This window comes from Poecilia reticulata, chromosome 19, assembly GCF_904066995.2.
Source record: "Poecilia reticulata chromosome 19, P_reticulata-male-v2, whole genome shotgun sequence".
Classification (NCBI taxonomy): domain Eukaryota; kingdom Metazoa; phylum Chordata; class Actinopteri; order Cyprinodontiformes; family Poeciliidae; genus Poecilia; species Poecilia reticulata.
The window spans coordinates 1,461,556-1,485,661 of NC_088848.1; the positions used below are offsets into that span (position 1 = coordinate 1,461,556).

At 39.0% G+C, this 24,106-nt stretch overlaps 4 protein-coding genes across 12 annotated transcripts in view; 2 read left to right on the top strand and 2 right to left on the bottom strand.

Moving 5' to 3' along the window:
• The first annotated feature begins 52 nt into the window (after positions 1-52).
• Positions 53-6,775, top strand: phkg2 (phosphorylase kinase, gamma 2 (testis)). 2 transcript variants are annotated; one of them, XM_008436316.3, is made up of 10 exons: positions 53-259; positions 461-564; positions 658-833; positions 1,805-1,859; positions 1,915-2,004; positions 3,683-3,846; positions 3,941-4,031; positions 4,678-4,831; positions 4,908-5,033; positions 5,972-6,775. In XM_008436316.3, exons 2-10 carry the CDS (start codon positions 470-472, stop codon positions 6,215-6,217), a joined length of 1,197 nt encoding a protein of 398 aa, XP_008434538.1. In that variant the 5' UTR covers positions 53-259; positions 461-469; the 3' UTR covers positions 6,218-6,775. The 2 variants fall into 2 exon arrangements, with proteins under 2 accessions (XP_008434538.1, XP_017166360.1); XM_017310871.2 differs by having other exon boundaries at positions 54-259; positions 1,939-2,004.
• On the bottom strand, positions 6,753-14,737 carry cfap119 (cilia and flagella associated protein 119). Of its 8 annotated transcripts, none has more exons than XM_081601103.1 (9): positions 14,660-14,737; positions 10,658-10,692; positions 10,507-10,572; positions 10,254-10,417; positions 9,266-9,336; positions 9,057-9,173; positions 8,215-8,290; positions 8,089-8,145; positions 6,753-6,942 (listed from the first exon to the last, which is right to left on the bottom strand). In XM_081601103.1, the coding sequence occupies exons 3-9, from the start codon at positions 10,548-10,550 to the stop codon at positions 6,791-6,793; spliced, it is 681 nt and encodes a 226-aa protein (XP_081457229.1). In that variant the 5' UTR covers positions 10,551-10,572; positions 10,658-10,692; positions 14,660-14,737; the 3' UTR covers positions 6,753-6,790. The 8 variants fall into 8 exon arrangements, with proteins under 8 accessions (XP_081457229.1, XP_081457231.1, XP_008434537.1 ...); XM_081601105.1 differs by lacking the exon at positions 14,660-14,737 and adding an exon at positions 11,295-14,458 and having other exon boundaries at positions 10,507-10,567; XM_008436315.3 differs by lacking the exon at positions 14,660-14,737 and adding an exon at positions 11,295-14,458.
• Positions 14,686-22,605, top strand: LOC103481062 (interleukin-21 receptor). Its single transcript, XM_008436319.3, has 8 exons — positions 14,686-14,801; positions 16,975-17,095; positions 17,166-17,350; positions 18,225-18,379; positions 19,196-19,373; positions 19,450-19,549; positions 19,623-19,701; positions 20,435-22,605. The coding sequence occupies exons 1-8, from the start codon at positions 14,699-14,701 to the stop codon at positions 20,891-20,893; spliced, it is 1,380 nt and encodes a 459-aa protein (XP_008434541.2). The 5' UTR covers positions 14,686-14,698; the 3' UTR covers positions 20,894-22,605.
• Positions 22,605-24,106, bottom strand: part of ube2ib (ubiquitin-conjugating enzyme E2Ib) — a 5,646-nt gene continuing 4,144 nt past the window's right edge. The window contains exon 7 of the mRNA XM_008436321.3: positions 22,605-23,385. Coding sequence (XP_008434543.1) covers positions 23,322-23,385 — 64 coding nt within the window. The 3' untranslated portion in view covers positions 22,605-23,321. The remainder of the gene's footprint in view (positions 23,386-24,106) is intronic.

Genomic DNA, 24,106 nt, shown 5'->3' on the forward strand with positions numbered 1-24,106 from the left:
TCTATGGATCGGACACACGCCCTGCAATCTCATCTCCTGCCACATGGGGGCAGTGTCACTACATCCAGTCGAAACCGGCGAAAAACGATTTGCAGGAATTTGACCAGAATGTAAACATTGCTGCGGATTTAGCAGTGAGTTTTAGTCGGTTTCAGAGCTGCCGGATCACAAACCGTCATGATTTCCAGCGGAGTGGATCAGTTAAACTGACTGGACGTCTTTTATTTGACCGTGTCCTGTTTTAGCTGCTTCCTGCTCGGTCAGTGAACCAACCAAAACGATAACTGGCGTATTTCTTCATTTCCTTTTAAGCGGTTGAGTTTTGTGTTAGCAGTAAACACGTAAAGGGTAAAGTCTGCGTATCGGGATTATTGTAAAACAAAAAGAAAATAAGTGTTATCGGGAGTTAGCGGGGTGTTTGTTGTGAACTGTGACATGTGACCCGAGTTTGTTGCTGTAGATTCACATCATGACCAAGGACATCGTTCTCGGAGATGAATTACCTGACTGGGTGGGGGCGAAGGAGTTCTACCAGAAGTACGACCCCAAGGAGGTGATCGGCCGGTAAGTCCAGCTGAGCAGCCGGGTTAGGACTCAGCGACCCGCCTGGTGGCGGAGGGAACATGATGTACTTTCCGGTGTGTGCTGCTTCTGCAGGGGGGTGAGCAGCGTGGTGAGGCGGTGTGTGCACCGACACACCGGCCAGGAGCTGGCCGTGAAGATCATCGAGATCACAGCCGAGAAGATGACGGCCCAGCAGCTGGAGGAGGTGAAGAGCTCCACCCTGAAGGAGATCCAGGTCCTCAACATGGTGAAGGGCCATTCCTCCATCAGTAGGTTCCGTTCAAACGCCATCAAAACATGGACAAACTATTTCTGTTATCTTTAGAGTTCAATCAGTCCAGTTTATTTTATACCTCATTTCAGCAACAAGTGCTTTACAACATAAAAACACAAGAATAAGACTTCTGACTGCAACTCCAAACATCAGTAATGAAGACGCCACACAGTCAACAACTGAGAAAATCAGTCAACATTTTAAATTTTGCCATCATTTCACATCAAAATGTTGGTCAGTGCCTCTGATTACAACCAGAAGACCCAACAATTATACTGAAGGAAGAGTAGAGCTACTTCAACATATTTCTACTCAAGTAAAAGTGAACAGTAGCCACCCAAGAAATTCCTCAAGAGTAAAAAATATTTGGCAAAATCTCAATTTATCAGTCATTTAATATTTAAACGTTACACGATCAGACGGACAAAAAATATAAAGCTAAGTGGAAGTGTTGGTATTTTAAGGACTAAAATGGCGATAATTCAAATAAATAGAAACAAATAACAAAATCAGGGAAAAGGATATTTTCCCAAATTAGTTTCTTTCCCAAAAAAACAACAACTTAGGAATCTCTAACAGAAACTGCAGCTGTGTGTCTATCTGGTGAGTTTCTGGTTAAAACATGTTTGTTTTTTATTCAGTGGGTAGAAATTCCAGAAATTTCACTCCAGTAAGAGTAGAGATACTTCATAATAAAATTATTCAGGTAAAAGTAAAAAGTACAGCGTAGTAAAAATACTCCTAAAAGTACATTGCTTCAAAAAATGTTACTCAAGTAAATGAGTAAATGTAACTAGTTACTATCCAACTCTGCTAGTTCCAAGCAACACTAATAATAGCAGGTATGTTAGCGTAGCTTTGGAACGACATGTTGGTTTGGGGGCCCCAGTGAAAATCTGCTCAGGGCCCCATAATGCTTTGACCGGCCCTGTTTTTAACGCTTTCTGTTTGTTTGGTTTCCTCCAGTCACCCTGATTGATTCCTACGAGTCCACAACGTTCATATTTTTAGTGTTTGACCTGTGAGTATCAAACAGAGAAATGGGAATATTATTTACATGTGAGAATATTCTGTAGATTTGTGTTTGTTTTTCTGGACAGAATGAGGAGAGGAGAGCTGTTTGACTACCTCACAGAAAAAGTGACTCTGAGTGAGAAGGAGACCAGGTGAGCGCCACCAGTGCTTTAATGTTTCTACTGATTATTGCTGCTATTAAAAACAGAATAAATAATTTTGTGTCAATTTGCTCTTGGCGTCACAGCCTTCAGTATATTAATCGTCTCATAATTTAATTTTATATAATTCAAAACATCTGGCATAAGACATTAAACCGCCTAATCCCCAAAGTAAACAAATATAAAGAATAAAAGAATAAAAAACAAATAATCAGCACAAATAATAAAAACAACTCAACACTAAGTATTATTTTCCTAATTTCCTTCTGAATGTCTCAGAAACTCAGTATTTCTTAAAAATGTACTCTTTCTAACAATAAACGGAGCCACTCCAGGATGCAGATAATAATTTATATCTTAGATGTAAATGAGTAATAAAATAAACAAACTGACAAAAAAATAACAAATACATAAATTAATAAATAGATAACATAAATATTTTTAATATTGTCAGTAACATTTAGGGCTGAAGCGATTAATCGTGATTAATCGATTATTGACAAAATCATAAACTAATTTAGTAATTGATTAATTGGTAACTTAACTCAAAAAGGCAATTTTTTGACAGAATAACAATCAGAGATGTAATTAAGCCAAAATTCTACAGAAATATAAACATTTTGCATTTAAGATGAAAAACATATTTTCCATTTAAAAATTGAATTAAATTATTTGTTTATTTAATGTTTCTAATATTGTATAAAAAAGGTTTAAGTGGTTAAATTAAAAATCTGCAGAATGTGCCAATATCTGATTAATACAAAGAATAATTAATTACTAAAATAATTGTTACTTGGTATGAAGATTTGAAAAATAAGGAAGTTTATGAAGTAATAATCCTAAAATAAATAAATAGGAAAAAGGTTTGAAAAATGTTTGTATATTAAAACAACAAAGAGATAAAACGGCAAATAAAGTTACATAGTTAAACAAAACAACGTGAATTAATTGAAAATACAAAACAATAAAAATAAGCAGTAAAACTGATAAAATCAATGCAAATAAAAGTTGAATGAAAAGGGAAAAAAGTAAAATAACTAGATAAATATGTAATTAATCATTAAAATCCATCAGCCTTGACTGATTTTCAATGGAAACTATAAGCTGTGATGTAAAACCTACTGAGTTTTATAACTTCTTTTAATTAACTGATCAGCGACGCCACATTTCAGTTTGCCTCTAAGAGTCAAACTGCTCCGTTAATAAATCCAGAAGGTCACCGGCTGTGACCTTGATGAAAACAGGAAGGTCGTTTCTGAGGGGGAGTAAAGATGGCCGCCTGTTGCTCCACAGCAAATGAGCTGAACCCTCAACATTTATCTGTTTACAGGAAGATCATTTACTTTGGGTTTCACTGACTGCAACTCCAAACACCAGTAATAAACTATTTGACTGTATGCATAAAATAATTAAATATAATGAAGCACAAATGTTTCTATTTTTGTAGTTTTGGGTTCATTACTGCTCTTACTGTGTTGTTCTTTCAGCAAATTTTTTTTTTGAGTGTTTAGTTAACGATTAATCGATTCCCCCCGATTAATCGTGCTAATCGTTCCAATCGATTCCCCCCGATTAATCGTGCTAATCGTTCCAGCCCTAATGGTTGTGATCGCTGGTTAGTTCTCAGACAGTGAATGGGAGGCATGAGCCGGTGTGTTTGTGTCACCAGGAGCATCATGCGCGCCCTGCTGGAGGCGGTGCAGTACCTGCACTCCCTCAGCATCGTCCACCGGGACCTGAAGCCGGAGAACATCCTGCTGGACGATCACGGACACATCAAGCTGTCCGACTTCGGCTTCTCTGTGCAGCTGCAGCCTGGACAGAAGCTCAGAGGTAACCTGGAGATTCCACCCAGCAGCTCAGAAACAGAAACACTGATGATTTTATGTCCTGATGCGGTCTGAAACGCTTTGTGTCCTTAAATCAGAGCTCTGTGGAACACCTGGATACCTGGCGCCGGAAATACTGAAATGCTCCATGGATGAGATGCATCCAGGCTACGGGAAGGAGGTGGACCTGTAAGTCTGCTTTCCGCAGCATTTCCCTCAGCTTCCCCTCTGCAAAAACACAAAACCTAACCAAATATTTTTATCTAGCCCTAGTGGAAACATCTTATTACACCTGAAAAACAAGAAAATTAACTTAAAGTAACTTCTCAGCAAGAAATAGGAGCTTCTTTTCAGTCAACCATTCCTTAATAATGATGAAAAAGTTCTAGTTCCACTGGCGCCGTTACCTAGCAACCCCAGGCAAGCCCAGCCCGTTACCTAGCAACCCCAGGCAAGCCCAGCCCGTTACCTAGCAACCCCAGGCCTGGGGTTGCCCGTTACCTAGCAACCCCAGGCAAGCCCAGCCCGTTACCTAGCAACCCCAGCCAAACCCGGCCCGTTACCTAGCAACCCAGTTCTAGTTCCACTGGTATATTATTTCACTTATAACAAGACATTTTCCCCACATTATAAGTGAAATAATCTGCCATTGAAACTAACATTTATTTTAATCAATATTAATGAATTATGTACCAAAAACAAGCTCCTATGTCTTGCTGAAAAGTTACTTGTTGGTTTTGTCACATTCTAAGACATTTTATAAAGTAGATAAACGATCCGGTGAGGTTTTGTGTTTTTGCAGTGCTAACCTCTTGTGTTTTGTCCCGACCGTTAGCTGGGCCTGCGGCGTCATCCTCTTCACGCTGCTGGCCGGCTCGCCTCCGTTTTGGCACCGGAAGCAGATGCTGATGCTGCGGATGATCATGGAGGGCCGGTACCAGTTCAGCTCCCCGGAGTGGGACGACAGATCCGACACCGTGAAGGACCTGGTGCGCTCCCCGTCAGACCAGCACGGTTTTATCAGGAGGCGGTTTGGTTTTTAACGTCTGTGCAAACGGCCTTCAGATCTCCAGGCTGCTGGTGGTGGACCCGGCTGCCAGGCTGACCGCAGAGCAGGCGCTGGCTCACTCCTTCTTCAGGCTGTACCAGAGGGAAGACGTCCGTCTCTTCAGCCCCAGGAAGACGTTCAGGGTGAGCCACAGCAGTCAGGAAATAAACTAAAGTTATATCATGATATTTATTTTATTTTAGAAAAAGCCAGGCAGCCAATCTACTATAATACTGATTAAGTTACAGAATTTTATGCACAAACCCGTTTCCTATTGAAAGGGGCGGCATTATGTGGAATCGACTCTTCTGAGTTTTAAATCACGTTATAAAAACATTTTATGAGTTTCACATTTCTACTGAAAATTTTTAAAAAGTTTTTAACTTATCCAAGGTTTTTTTTCTAGAAAATTTTAAAGAAAATTTCCTGAGTTTGAAAAATCTAAAATTTGCTTTGGATCAGTTGAACTTTTTCTTAGAGGAGCACAAACGCCAATGCTGAAACTGAAAATTAATTAAAAAATGTCTAGAGAATGTATATAATCAATCTGTAATGTTCTCAATTTTTTACTGGCAACTTTGTGACTCTTCAAACATTTTTCTAGAAAATTTCTGCAATCAGCCTCAAAACTTCAGGGGTTTATTTCCAGGAAATTTTCAACTTTTGAAACTCAGAAGTTTCCACATTTTCAGTTTTTTTCTTGAACATTTCTGAGCTTAATCTCAAAATCTCCTGAGTTTTGCCTAGAAAATGTATGGACTTTTTAAACTCAGAAAATTTCTGAGATTGTTTTTTTCCAGGAAATTTTCAAACTCAGAAATATTCAAGCTTTTAACTTGGAAACATCCGAGATTAATTTCAAATGCTTTTGTTCTTTCATATTTTTGACTTTTCAAACTGAAGCATTATCATGTTTTTTCTAGAGAATTCTTTAGTTTAATCTCTAAATTTCTGAGTTTTTTGGCTGAAATAATGTTTTTATCTGCAGTGTGGTCCGACGCGCCGTCATTCTACAATAAAAGCAGCTTTGTGACTAAACTCTTGATGACCTGCAGCATCTCTCTCTTCTCGTCCCGTCCAGGTTCTGATCGTGAGCGTTCTGGCCTGCATCAGGATGTACAGCCGGTACCGGCGGACGCGACCTCTGACCCGGGAAGTTCTGGCCAGAGACCCGTACTCGCTCCGCGGCGTGCGGAAGCTCATCGACGGCTGCGCCTTCCGGATCTACGGCCACTGGGTGAAGAAGGGCGAGCAGCAGAACCGGGCCGCTCTGTTCCAGAACACGGCCAAGATCGTCCTGCTGGGCCTGGAGGACTTTGAGACGTAGAGCCGCTGTAAAACCTGAGCCGTTGCTTTTAGTTTGTTTTTATTTAACCGTGTGCATGTCGCTGCCACGTCGTGTTACTGTCTAATTCTGACATGTGCAATTCAGGGATGAGGAAGTGCGACGCCTGAACGCATCGCTGCGGCTTCAAGATGCATGTGTTCATATTCCTTATCTTGTCGATCCAAGATTGTGAGTGAAATGTTTTCATCTGCGATGCACTTTGTAGGGGAGGACATGTTGCACAATAATTTCCATAAGTACACTGTGTATATTTAGACTTTTACCTGCCAGTCGTTGATCTGCAGAAGGAAATTGGAAATGAAAACATTCAGATGTTATTTTAACGCTCAGACTCTCCAGAGTTGGGTGTCGGTACTGTAGGTTACTGTAGTTCTGATTCAGGCATTCCTCAACAACGTAACCACTCACTGATGGTAAAAGCATTCCCGACTCTTTGCTTTGATCATTTCCATTTAAAGTGCCTGCTTCAGGATGTACTGTATGTGAATTCAGATGTTTTACTGACAATAAAACGGATGGTTAAGTAGTTTAATTTAACGTTGGCTGTTCTGGTTATTTTTTGCCTTTCTTGCCGCCTTTGGCGGACTGGGCTTTGCTGCTCTGCTCGGACACCGTCTCTTTGATGCGCTGGTCCAGTTGCTTGGACACCTGCTCCATCTGCTCCTTGACCTCCTGCTCCACCAGGGCCTTCAGGTCCACGGAGGCTGGAGGGGCGACACACAGTGATCGTGCTGTAAACACAGACGGCCATTTTGATAGCCGCCTGATAAAACATCTCTAAGAAATCTTAAAATTATATATGCTATCTGTAAACTTACATTTAACTAATAGTTTATTAGATTAAAACATGTTCCCATCACAGTGGGGTAGCAACTAGTTACATTTACTTGAGTCACTTATTATTGTCATTTTGGTCATTAAAATACCAAAATTTCCACTTAACTTTATACTTTGATATTAACTTTATATTTAATATTTTTAAATATTAAATGATTGACTGATAACGTCCTTTTAGGCCTTTTAATGTTGTAGTTTGACCGCCATCCAGCAGAGGGCGCCGCTGATCATTACTACGCGGAGCCAATTGAAACAAAGATGGCGGCCAGACCGGAACGGCAAAGGCAAACGGTCCGAACAGAGTCCCGTGTGGGACGTTAAATACCTTTTATGCGGTTCTGTTTTGAAATCCAAACGGTAGATAAACTCCACAGGAAAAATTATAACACGATGCCAATAAAAACGGGATATTTTGAGGATTGTAATGAGTTAAATCATAAATGGAGCGAAGTTTTAATATTCCTTCTAGCAACAACAGACGGTACTTCTGCATGAAGGTCACAGTTCATGTGGGATTCACTTTCACATTTTACTCGTTTCATCTTCTATTTTTCTACTGAGCAACTTACGATGTTCCTGTTTTTCTAGTTTAATAATGTGAGAAAACCACAAATTTCTGCTTATTCAGGAAAAAATGTTAACATTTAATTTGTTTTTTTATTAATGTTATGAAAAATGTTGCCTTTATGTTATTAAAATACGGTCGACCTTTTCAACTGAAGAAAAAAACTCCGGTTTTTAAGAAAATTGCCACTTATCAATTTATTAACAGTTGATTGATAAGAATCCAGAAAGGTCTGAAAATCTGCCAGCAGATTATTTCACTTATAACATGAGGATTTTCCTTAGGAAGTACTAATTTTTCATAAATATTAAGGAATTACTGACTCAAAACAGGATCATATTTCTTATTGAAAAGTTAGATATTCGCTCTAGAAACTAAAACTACTTGATAAGATTTAGTTTCACAAATCTTCACCAGAATTTGTAGTAAACTGTAAAAGTCATGTTACTTTCTGCAGTTTCTTCCTCCATGGCCGAAGTTTTCTGTGCCTCAGAAGAATCGTCCCCTGTTTTGGATGAAGAGTTTTTTATTATTCTGTCTCCAGTTGATGCAGGTTCAACAGAGAAATTGTTACCCTGATCAGCGGACTCGTCTGCAGCCAGTCCCTCGCCTCCCTTCCCAGAATAAGTTAAAAGCAGGTCAAGTTTTACCTGTTGGGAGATTTAAAAAGGAGAAAACAATTCAGTGTCAACTTTACTCCACATATTGTCACATGAATGAATCAAAGAAAAGAAATTATAAATCCCAAACTTCTTTTAAAATGTCTAGGTAAGAATATTTTGATATTTGTTTATTCTAATAAAAATGGACACACCAAATTTGTAGAAAAACAAGATTTATTTCTGCTAGATTTATTTGCTAGAAAATGTCTTAATTTCAAAAAGCAAATTAAGTTTCTTCCCAAAGATTTTCTAGATAATTTGTGAGGGAAAAGTTCTGAGATTAATCTCAAAATTTAAACATTTTTGTTAGCACATTTTTTGACTTTTCAAACTCAAAAAGTTCCATGTTTTTCCCTAGATGTGAGTTTTTATAGCATATCTGTGACTTTTCTCTGGATTTTCCTTGTTTTTTAAAAATAAATCTCAAAATTTTTGTTTTTGGCGTTTTTGCTGGTAATTTTTTACTTTCCATGTTTTGCTTTTTTTAAAGAAAAATCTTCGTTTTTTTCTAGTAAATTTTCAACTTTTCAAACTCAGAAATTTTCATGTTTTTTTTTCCACAATCTGATATTTTTTGGCAAAAATGTACTGGGTTTTTTTTTTTTACCTTCAATGGCCCTAATCTGCCATTGAACAGGACAGATTTTTCTCCATATTGGGTGAAAATCATGAAAGTTTGCCACTAAAACAGACCTTTGGGATTTTTCATGCTCCCGTTCTCCCATTGGAAGACGCCGGGCTGAACGGACGTTACCTGCGGGGTGAATATGTACTTGTAGAGTCTGTCGTGCCGCAGGTAATGGTCCTGGATGTAATTTAAAACGCAGTTGACCTCGTCCAGGCTGAACAGCTTGACGCTGAAGGGAGGTCTCTGGTGGAAGAGAGACGAGCGCATGAGGAGGCAACGCGGCGGTGAGATAAAAGTTCAGCTGCGACTAAAATAGGGCTGTTGGTGACACACACCCTGACCGAGTGACACAGCAGGAGGTCGTTGCAGTATTTGAAACATTGCTCAGAGTTGTTGAGAGGAGTTTCTGCAAAATGAAGAAGAATATTTCCCTTAAACACTAATCTAAAAGCTGCTGTATGCAACAAATACGGTTTCAACAAATATGTTCTTACATATTTGGGTAGAGTTCCCAAAAAACTTCAACATACTCAAAGGTCAAAGGTTTCCATCCAAAAAGAGCAAAAGGTTTTGGTAAAAAGTCTAAAGTACTGAGTAACTGATCAAATTATCAATCATTTAGTATTTAAAAATTACATCAGACCGAAATATAAAGTTAAGTGGAAATTACAATAATTCATATAAGTTACAAAAAATTAAATCAGGCAAAATAATTTTTTTCCAGATTCGTTTCTTTAAAAACAGAAGAAACTTTAAGAGAAACTGCAGGTGTGAGTCTGTCTGGTGAATTTCTGGTTAAAACATTTTAGTTTTTTATTCAGTGGGTAGAAAATCCAGAAATTTCATTCCAGTAAGAGTAAAAATACTTCATAATAAAATTACTCAAGTAAAAGTAAAAAGTACAGCGTGGTAAAAATACTTCTAAAAGTACATTTTCCAACAAAAGTTACTTCAGTAAATGTTACTCATTACTACCCAACTCTGGTAATAAGACAGATAAATGGTTTTCCTGTAAGATAAGTTGTCTCTCGCCTTTAGCACGTTTAGCAGCGTACAAGGTTGATTGACAGCGCTAAGCTCCGCCTCCTGGCTCTGATTGGTTGCTTTTGGTGCATTTCTTCAGAGAGGAAGTGGATTGGAGCGATCTTCTCACAGATTATCTGACTCATCACAAACCGTCACGATATGGAGACAGTTTTAACCAATACAACATATTTTAAAATAAAAGTTACAAACTGCACTATTTTCAGTGGATATTTAACCTAAAATATGCAATACAGCGTCAGTGATGCTTCATAATAAAAACAGCTGAGCTTTGCTCACCAATGTTGGCCTCGTGGATGGACTTGATGATGGAAACCAGTGCAGATGTCTGCTCCTTACTGAAGCCCCGCTGCCTACAGAAAAGCACCGTTTGGACGTACAGCTCCAGCAGGACGCCTTTCTTTGGCTCCGGGAGGTCGACAGCCAACACGCTGCACAGGGCACTGCCACACACCAGAGGGAGCGCCGGTTAAAACATGGCGCCTCCCAGGCATTCAGGAGCCAAAGGAAGTTCGACCGTAAACAGAAACACCTTTCCAGATCAGGAACCGACTGGATTTGGTCAATGACCTCCATGTCGTGGAAGCTGATGTCTGTCCTGGGAAGAACAAATCCAGGGTTAAAACCTGACGTTGGGCGATTTTTGGTGTAGATAAACAAAAATGCAATGAAGATGATGTCACCATAGCAACAACTTTGCTTTCAGGTCCCGAGGTACCTATGGAGAACAGGAATCTGTTTTTATTACCTGGGAAAATTAAACTAAGCTAAAAAATTAATCATGGAGAAATACCGTGTCTCTGCTTATTTCTACATGCATTACATAATATTTTAGGTATTTTAGGGCCCTACTTTAACTTTAACTTGTAGGTTTTTGTATCATTTTTGAGGAAAAAACTCAATTAAAACAAAATAACTAAATAATAATTAAAAATAAACGTACAATTCAGATAATAAAGCAGCAGCCAGCTGGCTACGTGAGGAGCTTACCTTAATACTAGTATCCATTTTATTACTTTAATTAACAAACTGCAACAATTCAGAACTAAAAATTAAAAACTGTTAAATACTTATTTGCTTATAAACTTAAAATGACCGTTTAAGACGCCAAAAAAGAAACACAGGGTTTGGTAAATGTTAAATATTAGGATTAGAGGATCTAAAACAGACCGCAAAGCGACTGGCACGTATCTGTTTGAGTCAGTGGTAACCTAGCAACGGCGCTAAGTCAGCTTCCGGTTTCCGGTAACTAAAAAACGGTTCCCCCAAAATATTAGCATGGAAAGAAATAACAGTATGGTTTTATGTAAGTAGACATACAAAAGAATTATGAATAAACACGACGAGGACGTAACATATCTTCCACAGCGACCACCGTGCTCACTGCTGCTAGCAGTTTGAGTCCGTGGTAACCTAGCAACAGCGGCCAGCCAGTTTCCGGTTTCCGGTGTAGCCTAACTAAAAACTGCTCCCCCAAAATATTAGCATGAGAAAAATTAACATTATAGTTTCATTTAAGTAAATCATGAATAAACACGATGAGGACGTAATATCCACCACAAAGATCACCATGCTAATAACTGTTAGCCATCTGAATAAATAAAAATATTTTTTTATTGGCGCCCTAGACAATGTTCAAAGGGGTGGACAGACCAGGTCAGGAACAATGCTAAAATAAACAATAAAAACATATTTTAAAGAATCAATAAAAAATGGCTTCAGCTCAGCAGAACCGTGTCTGAAACCAGTGGCGGCCACAAGGGGTGGCCAGGCGGGGGCCATGGCCAAACCGGGTAAAACGATGGCCGTTGCTCGAGAATCATGTTTAGTTTATGGAAAGGTCATTACATAATCATCACACAGAGTGAAATATTTCCAGGCTTTATATCTTGTAACTTTGGTGATTTTGGCTTAAAGAGACTGAAAATATTCAGAGTCTCTGAAAGTTGAGTGGAAGGAAAAATGTGAGATAAGCCAAAGATAAATGCTGTGTTTAGAGGATTTTGAAGCACAATCCAGGCACGAATCTTTAGGATCATCAGAAAACATAACATCCAGAACCAGAATTCAGGGATGAGCCTGAACTCTGGAGGAGCTGCACAGATCCACAGCTCAGGTGGAACAGTCTGTCAGCACGACTATTACCTGTAGAATCCACAAATCTGGCTTTTATGGAAGTGACAAGAAAAAAAAGAAGCATAAGAGATTAAGTTGCAGTTAACCAGAAAAAAAAAACACGGCAGAGAGAACCTGTCTGCATGGCGGTGGCAGAATCATGATGTGGGAATGCTTTAGATCAGCAGATTTAAAAAAAACCTCAAATATAAAATGCAAAAATTCATTTATTGTAACTTTTTTCTCCCTTTTATTTAGTTTGACCTGCTCAAAAATGAACAAAACTTTTATGGAATCTGTAAATCGCTGAAAACATAAAAAATGTTTTTGTTTTTCTTTTTTTCATCAAAAAAGAAAAACAGATAATTGCCACAAGTTTCTGGTTCAGTTCTTTTCTGTTTTGCTGGCCAAGTTTTTTACTACGATCAACTTGTCGTAAGCGGATGAAAAAAATAATTCCAAGGGCCACAAATGGCCCCTAGACCACAGTTTGGACACCAACTTACACTGCATTTTTAAACTCAGAATCCAGTTTAAATAAATAAACCTCAGGTGGAAACATGCACATGATTTTAATTTCTAAAGACCTTTATTACACTTTAAAATACCAAATATACTTTATTTGATAGAAGAAATTTGCCTTCCGTTGGTTTCGCAGTAAAAACATCTCATGTTTTCACAGTTGACTGATTATTTTTTCTCTCTTGTTATCAGGCAGATGTTCCTGTAAAATCCTTGTTATCAGTGTGACAGCAAAGCGCTTCATGTCATCCAGACGCATCGTATCAGTTTCACCACCACAGATGAAGATGTTTTTTAAACAAACTCCTGCTATCAGATGCTGCAGAGCCGAAGATCAACACATCTCTGGTTGCACAACATGAATATTTCCATCAGCGCTGCAGGTCGAGCTGCTAATTAATAAAAATAGGTCGTAGTTCTGCTGCGGCGAGGCCAGATGAGATGTTTCCGACAACCCAACCCAAACGCAGCAGAGATGACTGTTATCGCTTTGACCTTTGACCTCACGTCCAGTTCTTCTGAAAGCTGCTGTCAGGTTTTTATTTTCCTCCAGATGGTCGTTCTGAATCGTTTGGTCGTTTTCAGGCAGACGGTCTCATCGAACGCTGCAGCTGAAGATCTACAGAATCAGAGGCGCTAAAGGAAGCCGTGGGCCTCGGGGGGTTTATCTGAGCATCGCAGCAGCAGCGCCGCAGCGCCGCAGCCCTGCTGCTGCAGCTGCAGCTGCGTTGCTCAACAGCTCCTCTGTTCCTGCTGCAGCAGCCACCGTGGGACCAACAACACCCAAACTGAGGAAAACTGAAAAAATATTAGGAAGAGCAGCCAAACACTTCACTGAAGTAAAACAGTATTTGGTAAAAAGTTCTGAGGAACCGATCAAATTATCAATCATCTCATATTTAAAAATGATCATCAGACAGACAAAAATATACCAGATGTTTGGTATTTTAATAACGGTTACTAATGGTAATAACTAGTTACATTTACTTGAATAACGTTTTTGAAAAAAATGACATTTAGGAGTATTTTTACTACGCTGTGCTTTACTTGATTAATTTTATTATGAAATATAAATTTATTATGAAGTATATTTGTATATACTTCAATATAAATTTGTATTTTTATATATGCATATGCCAGCTCTGGGCTCTTGGGGGCCCCCTGGTGATGTGGAGGCCCTAAGCTGTTTAACTTGCATATGCTTTGGGCCGGCTCTGACGAGCCCGACTCATAAACGCAGATCTATTCAGTCTAATTCTATGCTTTACTATTTATTTAAAATGTATAATTCATAATTAGATATTCTGAAGCATTTGTTGGTGTTTATGTTTGAGGTAAACTTAATGTTTTTGTTCTATTCATTTCCACTGGCTGTTATTCCGACTGAACAGATTAAAGTTGATTCTCCATGTTTCAGTGCTGAACTGCTGCAGTTATAAAATAAATTTATGATTCAGTTCATCTGTTTGTGTTTAAAAAGAAAAAGTTTTAAGTCACATCAGCTGTTTTTTTTTTTTATCAGATCGGCCGGTAGTAAACCTCAGATATCGGTATCGGTATCAGAAGTGAAAACAGCAGATCGGTGCGTTCTGAAACAAAGTTACGTTTTCTAGCAGAAAATCAGTTTCTGTGATTAAACCTGTTAAGTTTTTACAGTTTCCTCCAGCTGAAAGTGAAACGACGCTCAGCGCTGGCTGTTCGCTTCTTCAGACTGTAACGTCTGTCGTGACACGTTTGGTTTCATCTCTGCATGTTTATCAGCGCAGTGATCAAAACCAGCCTCACCACATGGTGAATATGGCATGAAACCCTCCGTACAGTCCCACCAGCACGAGCATCCACGATTCACAAACATTCATCTAACGACAGAAACCCAGCGGCCTGGATGTTCACTGATGAAGTCAGGCTTTGCTGTTCAACTTATTTTACACTTCAGCTGCTTTTAGAATCAAACAACAAAACAAACAACATCTTCTTTGAGTGAAGCAGGCGATTGGTGAGAAACGGATCCCGCCTCTTTCTGTCTGCTTTAAAGCTGCTGCTGAAACCTCAGAGAGCGCAGAGATCTCAGCCAGCGGCGGCGGCTGATGATGATGATGATGATGATGGAGCGCCGGCCTCCTCTCAGGATGAAGCTGCTGATCCTGACTCTCCTCCGCTCCACCTGGTTGCTAGGAGACCCGGCCGCAGGTTTCACTCTGTTTACTACCAACAGAAAAACTTCATTAGCTTCAGCAGATCAAAGTTTTAAAGCTTTAAAATTTTGATTTCATGTTTTATGAGAAACTAATGAACTGTTTTCTGCTAAAAACACAAATTTTAAAAAGTATTTCTGATCTAGTTTCTAAGTATCTTCAATAAGACAAAATGGAGAAATATTAGTTTGCTTTAAGTCAGTAATTCCTCAGTGATAGCTGCAGTAACACTGGCAGATAATTACACTTTAAAAATGTTTTTCCACTGTAAAAAATGAAATAATCTGCCAGTGGAACTGGAACCTTTTGATCAGTTCTAAGTAATTACTAATTTAAAATGCTTTTAGCTTATTTTTAAAAATATTTCACACACTAAATTCACTTCAAAAAGTATTAATACGCGCAGCGGAGACCGTTTTAGAAGCTGACGCTCACAGTCTTCCTTATCAGCACTGCAAAAACACAAAGTCTTACCAAGTAATGTTAGTCTAGTATCTACTGCAAACATCTCAGCACAATAAAAATAAACAAAATTAACTTACAAGTAACTTGCAAAACCCCTGAACTTTGAAACTTTTTGTAATGTCAGATAAAACAAGCTGCTTTAATTGGGGAAACTTAATTTTTTAAGTAGTTTTTGTTTTATTTCAAGATATTTGCACCAGAAATTAGGCCAAATATTCTTGGATTAAGTCTTTTTTTTTTGCACTTTAGTTGTTGTTTCCTCTTCAAACGAAGAGAATCTTAGTAAAAACTCTGAATCTGTGGCTGTAAATGGCTCCTGCTGGCTTTAATAAGTTTGATCTGGTATTATTTCTTCTGAGCAGCGGCTGCGAACGTCTCTCAGCGTCTGACTTTTCACACGTCTGACGCCTCGGTCAGGCAGAATAAAACACTTTGGTCTATTTCAGTCAAAGATAACGACGCGCAGCTGAAACAAAAACAAACTCAACCCAGAAATTATTAATAAATCGCTCGGTTACAACGGCTCTAAAATCCTCTCAGCGTTTCTGCGTCTGACGTCAGAAACTGAAACAAACAGAAGGTGAGAAGGAAATGGTGATGAAATCATGTTTCTGGTATTTTACTGACGTTTTGGCACCATTTGAAAAAGTATTTACTGGATTTATTTTGTTTGTGTCACTTTAAATCAACAACCAAACTGACTGAGTTTCACATCATAAAAAAAATAAACTGAGTGACTAAAAACAGCAGATTCACAATGTTGTAAAGTCATGACCTTTGACCTGTGCTGAGGCAGTGAGGCCTGCAGAGCTTCAGATGTTGCTTAAAGATCTGAAACATGAGACAAAAAAGCTTAAAACTAAAGAACTTAAAGAAATGGAGCGAAAACTTTACTTCCTGTCCGTCAGTTTCAGCAACAGTGAACCGAGTTATAAAAGTTAAAATCCACTTAAAACTTCCTCTGAAAACGATTCAAATTGTGATATTTTACACACCCGACATGCCTGAACATGCATTAATACGCACAGCAGAAGTCGTGTTAGCGCTGAAGCTAACATTTATCGTCTTCCTTATATTCGCTCTGCACTGAAAAACACTAAATCTTACCAAGTAATTCTAGTCCAGTTTCTAGTGGAAATGTCTTCATACAAATAAAATAAATTAAATTACAGATAACTTTTCATCTTGAGTCAATAATTCCTAAGTATTGATGAAAAAATAATTAGTTGTAAATGTGTGTAAATGTATATTAGTAGGAAACTAATTATAACTTGTCTTATTTTAGTTGTGGAGTTTTGTTTACTAAATATAATAATAATAAAAAAGATACTTTGCAGGCAATATTCGCTTTTATTGTTTGTTTTGTTCTTCCTCTCAAATATTATGAATTATTTAATAAGATATTTACTTATTTTTCAAGTAAATGTTTTTTTCCTTTTTTTCTTCTATAGAAAACTTTTGATGCAATTTTAAGTCCAAACAAATTATTTAATTTCAAATTAAACCTCCAAATGACAGCAGACAGATTAATTTCACACATTAAAAATCAGAAATCAGCATTTTTACCTGCTGACAACTGGTTGTTTATTTTAAGTTAATGAAAGGAGAATAAACTCAGGAACGTTCCAGAAATGTCTGGATGGGATTAAGATCACTGAGATTAACTGAAACTAATCAAAATTCACATCTGCCATCTTTTCCAGACACAGATTATAATCTGGATTGTGTGAACAATTATCTGTTCACCCTTAACTGTTCCCTGAACGCCTCACCAGCAGCCAGCGACCAAACCTACTGGCTGAAAGTCGTCGCCGATTTGGACCAGTAAGGCGGATTAAACAGCCTGTTGCCCGTAGCAACGGCGGCCATTACATTTTGGTTTCTTCCTCCACAGAACAGAGTATAAATGTCTGCTGAAAAACACGACGGCCGGCTTCTTCTGTTCGCTCGACAGATCCCTGACGCCCTACAACGAAACGGGAACATTTTCAGACGATGAAGAGTTTGAGATTTCTTTGTGTGAAAACCACAACAAAACCTGTGAGTTACTGAAGGAAGATTATGAGCCGGAGTTACACAGTAAGTCGGGATTATTTTCACTCGTTTTATCGCAACACCAAACCTTTTCGATTTTACTGGGGTCGTTTGTGACAGAGCAACACAAAGCAGAACAGGAATAAACTACGGCGTATTAGAGACACTGAAGACAGGTTTTTTGGGAGTCAACTTCTCCCAAAAAACCTGTGAAAATTTTAGATTAATCTCAGAAATTTTATAGAAAAAGGGTGAAAATTTCTGAGCTCCAAAAGTTTAAACTGCAAGAAAAAAAACCCTGGAAATTTCTGAGTTTATTTCTACAAAAATTCTGAGGCCAAAGTCTGAATTTTATGAGAAGAAAACTCAAAATTAATCTCAGAAACCTTGTGGGAAAAAAAAATTATTTTTGAGTTTGAAAAGTTGAACATTTGTCAGAAATAAAATCTGAAATTTTCAAGAAAAAAACCATTGAAACCTTTAAGTCTGAAAAGTTGATGATTTGCACAAAAGAAAAAAATGGAAATTTTAGTATTTAAAAAGTTTTTGATTCTCTAGTTTTTTTTCTAGAAATTTCTGAGATTAATCAAAAAATTTCAAAAAAATTTTCTCAGATGTTTTTTTACTTTTGGAACCCAGAAACTCATCAAATGATAAAAATTATTTTAAAAAATCTCCTATTAAACACAATTTTTATTGTTTATTTTCTTGCTTAAATTATTTATTCACATCTTTTAATGCAATTTATAAAAAGGCTTCAGTGATTTAATGAAAAATCTCCAGAATGTACCAATTTTTTATCCGATTAATCAATTAATCGTCAGAATAATTGGTAGAATAATCATTATTGGCTGTCCTAAGTGAAAGGTCAACATACCTGTGACAGCTCAGGTTAAACCCGCTCTGTTTCCACCGTCAGTCAAGCCCAGCGCCCCCTGCTGCCTGGAGGTCAGCCACAACTCCACCCGACTCCGCTTCACCTGGAAAAGCACCTATGAGCGTTTCTCCAGAAGGGGGCTGAGAGAAAGCCTGACGTATCAGCTGCAGATCCACAAGATGGCCGACAAACACCGGGTGAGATCATCATCATCTGGGCCTGAAATCAATCTGCCATTATTAGTTATTAATTACTGAGACAATACATCGATAACAATATGTATCACGATAGACACATGATCGATATCAATAGAAAATATGTCTGATAGAATATTTAATACATAGAACATTCCAGGTTGGTAAATCAACTAACGCACTCATTCTTTGGTTGCCTAGCAACAACCGGCTGGGTAAGAAGCAGTTTCAAGTTCCCCCAAACTCCGGTTACCTAGCAACGGCCTGCTCAGTAACTGGAGCAGTTTCGGGTTTCCCCGCCGTGTTTCATAACTGCTGAAAAATGAAAAAGCAAAATGGATTGAAAACTGGAAAAAACAGGAAAGTTCATCAGTATTTATGTTGATATAAACAAAACAAAAAAACAAATAAATAATTATTGATAAACTGATATGAAACGCTTATATCGCGATACGTTTTTCAGCCATATCGTCCAACAAGCCGAAGAAAAAGTTAAACTCGTCGTAGCTTCAGATTGTAACTATGGCAACACAAGAATCAAACAATGAAGATTATTCCTTACAAAACGCATTTCCTTTAAAACTGACATTTTAAACAATTCAACATATTTTAATGAAGCTTTTCATAATTAAAAAAAAATAATAATAATCTGATTCTCAATAAAGTTTTACAGCTATAATCTGTGTCCAGTGTTGATGTACGGAACCCCGTTGGGTCCAAACGTTTCCTCCAGGTTCTATTCATCCTCTCATTTCGGTGAAATCTGATGTTTGGGATCTGCAGGATGACTGGATTCTTCTCGCCTGCTTGTTTTTTTAGCTAGAAGCTCATAACATCACCATCAGCAGCACATCACACTCTGTGGAAGACGAGCACTTTGAGCCCGGCACCGACTACGCTGCACAAGTGCGGTCTAGTCCAAACCAGGGCCACTACCAGGGCCAGTGGAGCGACTGGTCCTCTGCGGCTCAGTGGAGGACGGAGCCGGCCGCTGATGGTCAGATTAAATAAAGACCGCAGAGCAGAAACGTTCCTGTCGGTTGGTTTTTATGGGCTTTCTTGTGTTTCTGCAGCTTTTAAGGAAAACGGATTCATTTTCAACCTGCCGGTGACGTTCGGCCTGTTATGTGCTCTGGTGGCTCTGGTGCTGGTTTGCTACGGTTCAGTCAGGAAGTAAGGCTCTCCTCGTTCAGAATGATTAAAAATGTCATTTTTAAAAATCTAAAAACGGAACATTTTGACCCAGGTGGAAGCGCAGCACCTTCATCCCAACTCCTGCTCCGTATTTCCACAGCCTGTACAAAGACTGCCAGGGAGACTTTAAGGTAATCCAGAGCCTGCAGCCTCCGCCGATAAACTGTTTCTGCTGCTTGTTTCAGTTCCTTTTAATGGTGAAATTGTCTTTTAAGCATCTTTGTTCTGTGGATAATTCATCCAATTAGTTGTGATTAACCAATTATTCAAATACTTGCTGTTTAAAGATAAAAGACAACATAATCAAAGCCGCAATTAAGGCAAAACTCGACAAAAATATAGATTTTGGATTTAACATGAATTAATGTTCAGTCCAGATCTTTTCTCATGTTGATGTCAGAAGAATCATTTCATTATTAAACGAGCGGGAACTCACTAGAGGAAATGCTGTTATTTTATTTTATGCAATGTTTATTTTCTTATTTAAAAAGGGAAATATAATTTATTTATTTGGGTTTTAAAATTTATTTTTAGTTTTCTACAAAGGAAGCTTAAGCCATTAAATAAAGAATTTGCAGAATGTGCCAATTAATCAGCAGAATAATAGAAAAATAACCCATAAATCTGACTATTTGATTAGTCATCAGAATAATTAAAAGAATAATTGATTGTTCTGACATTAATCAATCAATCATCAGAATATTTGAAAGAATAATCGATTAATCTGAATAACTGAAAGAATAAGCTATTATTCTGGAGAGCAATTTTTAGAATAGATTCATCTTTAGAATAACAAATTATTTTGACGATTAATCGATTAATCAGAAGTTTACAAAATGAATCGAGCTCCTTACCGTCCGGCAGAGCTGGGTGCTCACGCAGGAAAACGCGGCCGACGTGCTGAAACCAGAGGAGGCGCTGCAGGTCGACAGCCTGGTGGAGTGCATGCCGGTCCAGGACTTCCAGTTCGACCAGTACCCGGCGCAGTTCCAGCAGCACTTCATGGAGAACCGGGCCTACAGCAACATGTCGTCATCAGTGGACGTCCTGAGCATGCGGGAGTCGGTCTGCGGCTGCGCGGCCCCGCCGCTGGACCAGCGCCTGTCGGTGCGCAGCCTGAGCGGCTACTGCCGGTCCTGCAGCCCGGCGCAGGACTCCGGCTGCTGGCTCTGCAGCGACACCTCCCTGGAGAAGGAGTCGTCCTGGTACTGCAACGAGTACTGCACCCTCAGCTGCCTGCAGCAGGCCGGCTGCGCCGCGGCGGGTTGCCATGGAGACCTGAAGGCCCACCCGCGCTTCTCCGAGGGTGGGATGGAGGCATAAACCCAGCAGTTTATCAGCTCCATAAGCAAAACCCGGAAAAATATTCACTTCAGCTTCATGGCATCCTGTGGTGCATCCACTCATAACCAGACCTGCAGCTGCAGCTGAGCGCCTGCAGGGGGCGACTCCAGGTAGTCACTGTAAAAACGCTTCAGTCCGGTCAAAATGACTGCAGAGCAACTCCATCCATCCATCCATCCATCCATCCATCCATCCATCCATCCATCCATCCATCCATCCATCCATCCATCCATCCATCCATCCATCCATCCATCCACCCATCCATCCATCCATCCATCCATCCATCCATCAGGAGGTGCTGGTGCCTCTCCAGGTAACGTTCCAGGTGAGAGGCGGGGTCACCTGGACAGGTCACCTGGACAGGTCACCTGGACAGGTCACCAGTCTGTCGCAGGGCAACACAGAGACACACAACCATGCACACACACTGCAGAGCAACTCTTAGTTCTCAAAGATTCTCAATTAGATTTACATATGAACTTTGACTAGGCTGTTCTGACACATATTCAAAGTGGGGCGAGGGGCCATTTACAGTCCAGGACTGATATCTTACGGCCCCGTAACGATTCAAAAATAAATTAGGACAAAACTATGATTTTTAAATCAAAATCTACATGGATGCAACAGAAAGCGATCGTAATTTCTTTCTGTTGTCATGGTGATTAGGATCACATCTACTAAATTTAATTGAGTTTATTTACCTAGCACCGATTCACAACAAATGTAGTCTCAAGGTGATTTAGAAAAAAAAATAAAATTTCATACATGTTTGAGAAATCCATTAATCTCCATGGCAACCATTCAGCTGTTCAAAACGCCTGGGAGGATCTAGCCCCGCCTTTAAATCGCAGCTCCTCCCCCACTCAGCTCCTTCAGACTAGCTCAATACAGGAGCTGCTGCTCAGAGCAACTGGTAGAAACATTAATAGAGAAGCCATATTGGGATGACTTCCTGAAGGTGGAGCTTCAGAAAGAGCAGTTCTTAAAGAGACAGAGGCCCAAATTCAAGGTGTTAAATTAGGAAGTCAAATTTCTTGAGTCATATTTGATATATAAAGCATTTTTTATAACAACTTAAAGTTATTTATGCTGTAAAATGACACTATATACCTAGAAAACACATGGCACTGCCCCTTTAATAACTGAAATAAAACAAATGGGAGAGTAGTAGAAAGTCAGGAAAGAAAGCAAGAAAAATGGCGGCTGCTTGGCTCAGCAGCAGTAAGATGAGGCAGAAACATATTTAAAGTGTTTCATGCAGGACCTGAAACTAACCTGAACAAATTAAGTTACGGTTGTTGAAAGTGAAGCAAAATGTTTGTACGCACCAACATGAACGTCTACCTGGGCGCCGCCATATTGGAAACCCGACTTCGTTAACCGGAACGCGGTTACCATGGTGACCGCATTTGTACACAGCATAAGCTCTAGCTATCTTCCCATCCACTCAGCATGATGCTGCCTCCACCATGTTTCACTGCCGATTTTGCTTTCAGGGTTGAAGTGAAAACAAAGTTTATGGTTTTAATGAGGTAAAATAAAAACATTTAAGCTTTTTGGGGATTTGTAAAATTACTCTACACGTTTTATTTCATGTTTTCTCACAGCTTTTGTTAATGTATGATTTTATGGCACCAATAAAACCCTAACCCCTAACCCTTTTGATTGCTTGAATAAAGTAATAAACAACTTGAAGGTTTTATAGAAAGTTTTATTAAGCAAACACATACATGAACAAAGCACCATATAACCTTAAAGTACAGAAGTAAGCCTACCTGCCTCAGTTACTGCGGCCATTTTTATGTATCCCATAGCAACACTCTGAATAACAAAAAGCCAAGGCAGCAGATCTATCGTATATTACAGCATGCTGAATAGAAAAACCTGGGAAAGGAAATTAGACTGGACCATCTAGAGACACTAGTGGGATACAACAGTATAAAAGTGCCATTCATTATACAGCAGATCAAATACTGACAATGAAATAAGCAGATTTTTACATTAAATTTATGGAAAACAAAATAAAGGAAGAGACCCTGTAAAAGAGCAAAAAAAAAGAAAAAAAAAAGAAAGACTTTTACTTCCATGAACATGGATGACAGACGGCTCGCGTGGAGTTGATGGAGAAACCGAAGCTGCGTCCCTTGCACCACATAAGACAACGTTTAAAAAGAAACGAGCGTCCCCTCCCGGCGCCGCGCCGCCCGGCGGGTCAGAACCAAACGGACAGGCGAAGGGAGAACGGATGGCACAGAATGTGGAGTTTAAATACGAGTCTGTAAGCGAGTCCCGGTGTGAGAGGGGCACATTCATGGAGGCCGGGCGGGGAGGGTGGGGGGCGCTTCTCCTTAAACCCGTTCCTTCAGCCACGGCGGCTCCGGGCCGGGCCGGGCCGAGCCGGCGCCTCTTACGACGGAGAGTACTTCTTGGCCTGTGCTCGAACTCTTTTCTCATATTCTACTCTGTTTTGGCTGAAAAGAAAGAAATTACAGAGAAAATCAATCAGAACTACATTTAATTTGATCAGTTCTGGACAATAAGTCAATAATAATCAATAATATAGAGGGTGATAGAAACAAGATCAATATCAGTAGATAAAGCAGCTAATGTTCAAAACGTAGAATATTCCAGGCTGGTGAAATCAACCGACTGGCTCCCTCTCTGGTTGCCTGGCAACCTGCTGGGTAATAGGCAGTTTCAAGTTCCCCCAAATCTCGGTTACCTAGCAACGACCTGCCAACTGGGCCTGAATCGGTTTCAAGTTCCCCCACTTTGCCTCAAAACTTTAAAAATACAAACAGCTCGGAGTACGTCAGATATTTAAGACAAAAACTAATCAATAATTATTGATATTGACTGATATGACAGGCTAATATCATGATGTTTGTCCTGCACAGTTCAAGCACTTTTATAATTTCCTGATTGGATTAAAACATTACATAAAGTTTCTAAGTTCAAAGTATTTTCAAGGTGAAGTTTTTCTAACTTCATTTTGGAAATAAACACGGAAAAAACTAAACGTTGAAGTATTTTAAATCTAGTTTCTGCTGCAAACATCTTTTCACTTAATTTAAGACCAAACTAACTGATAAGTAACTTTTCCGTAACAAATAGGAGCTAATAATAATAATAATAATAATAATAATAATAATTTAGATGAAAAAAGTAACTAGTTATAAGTGAAATAATCTG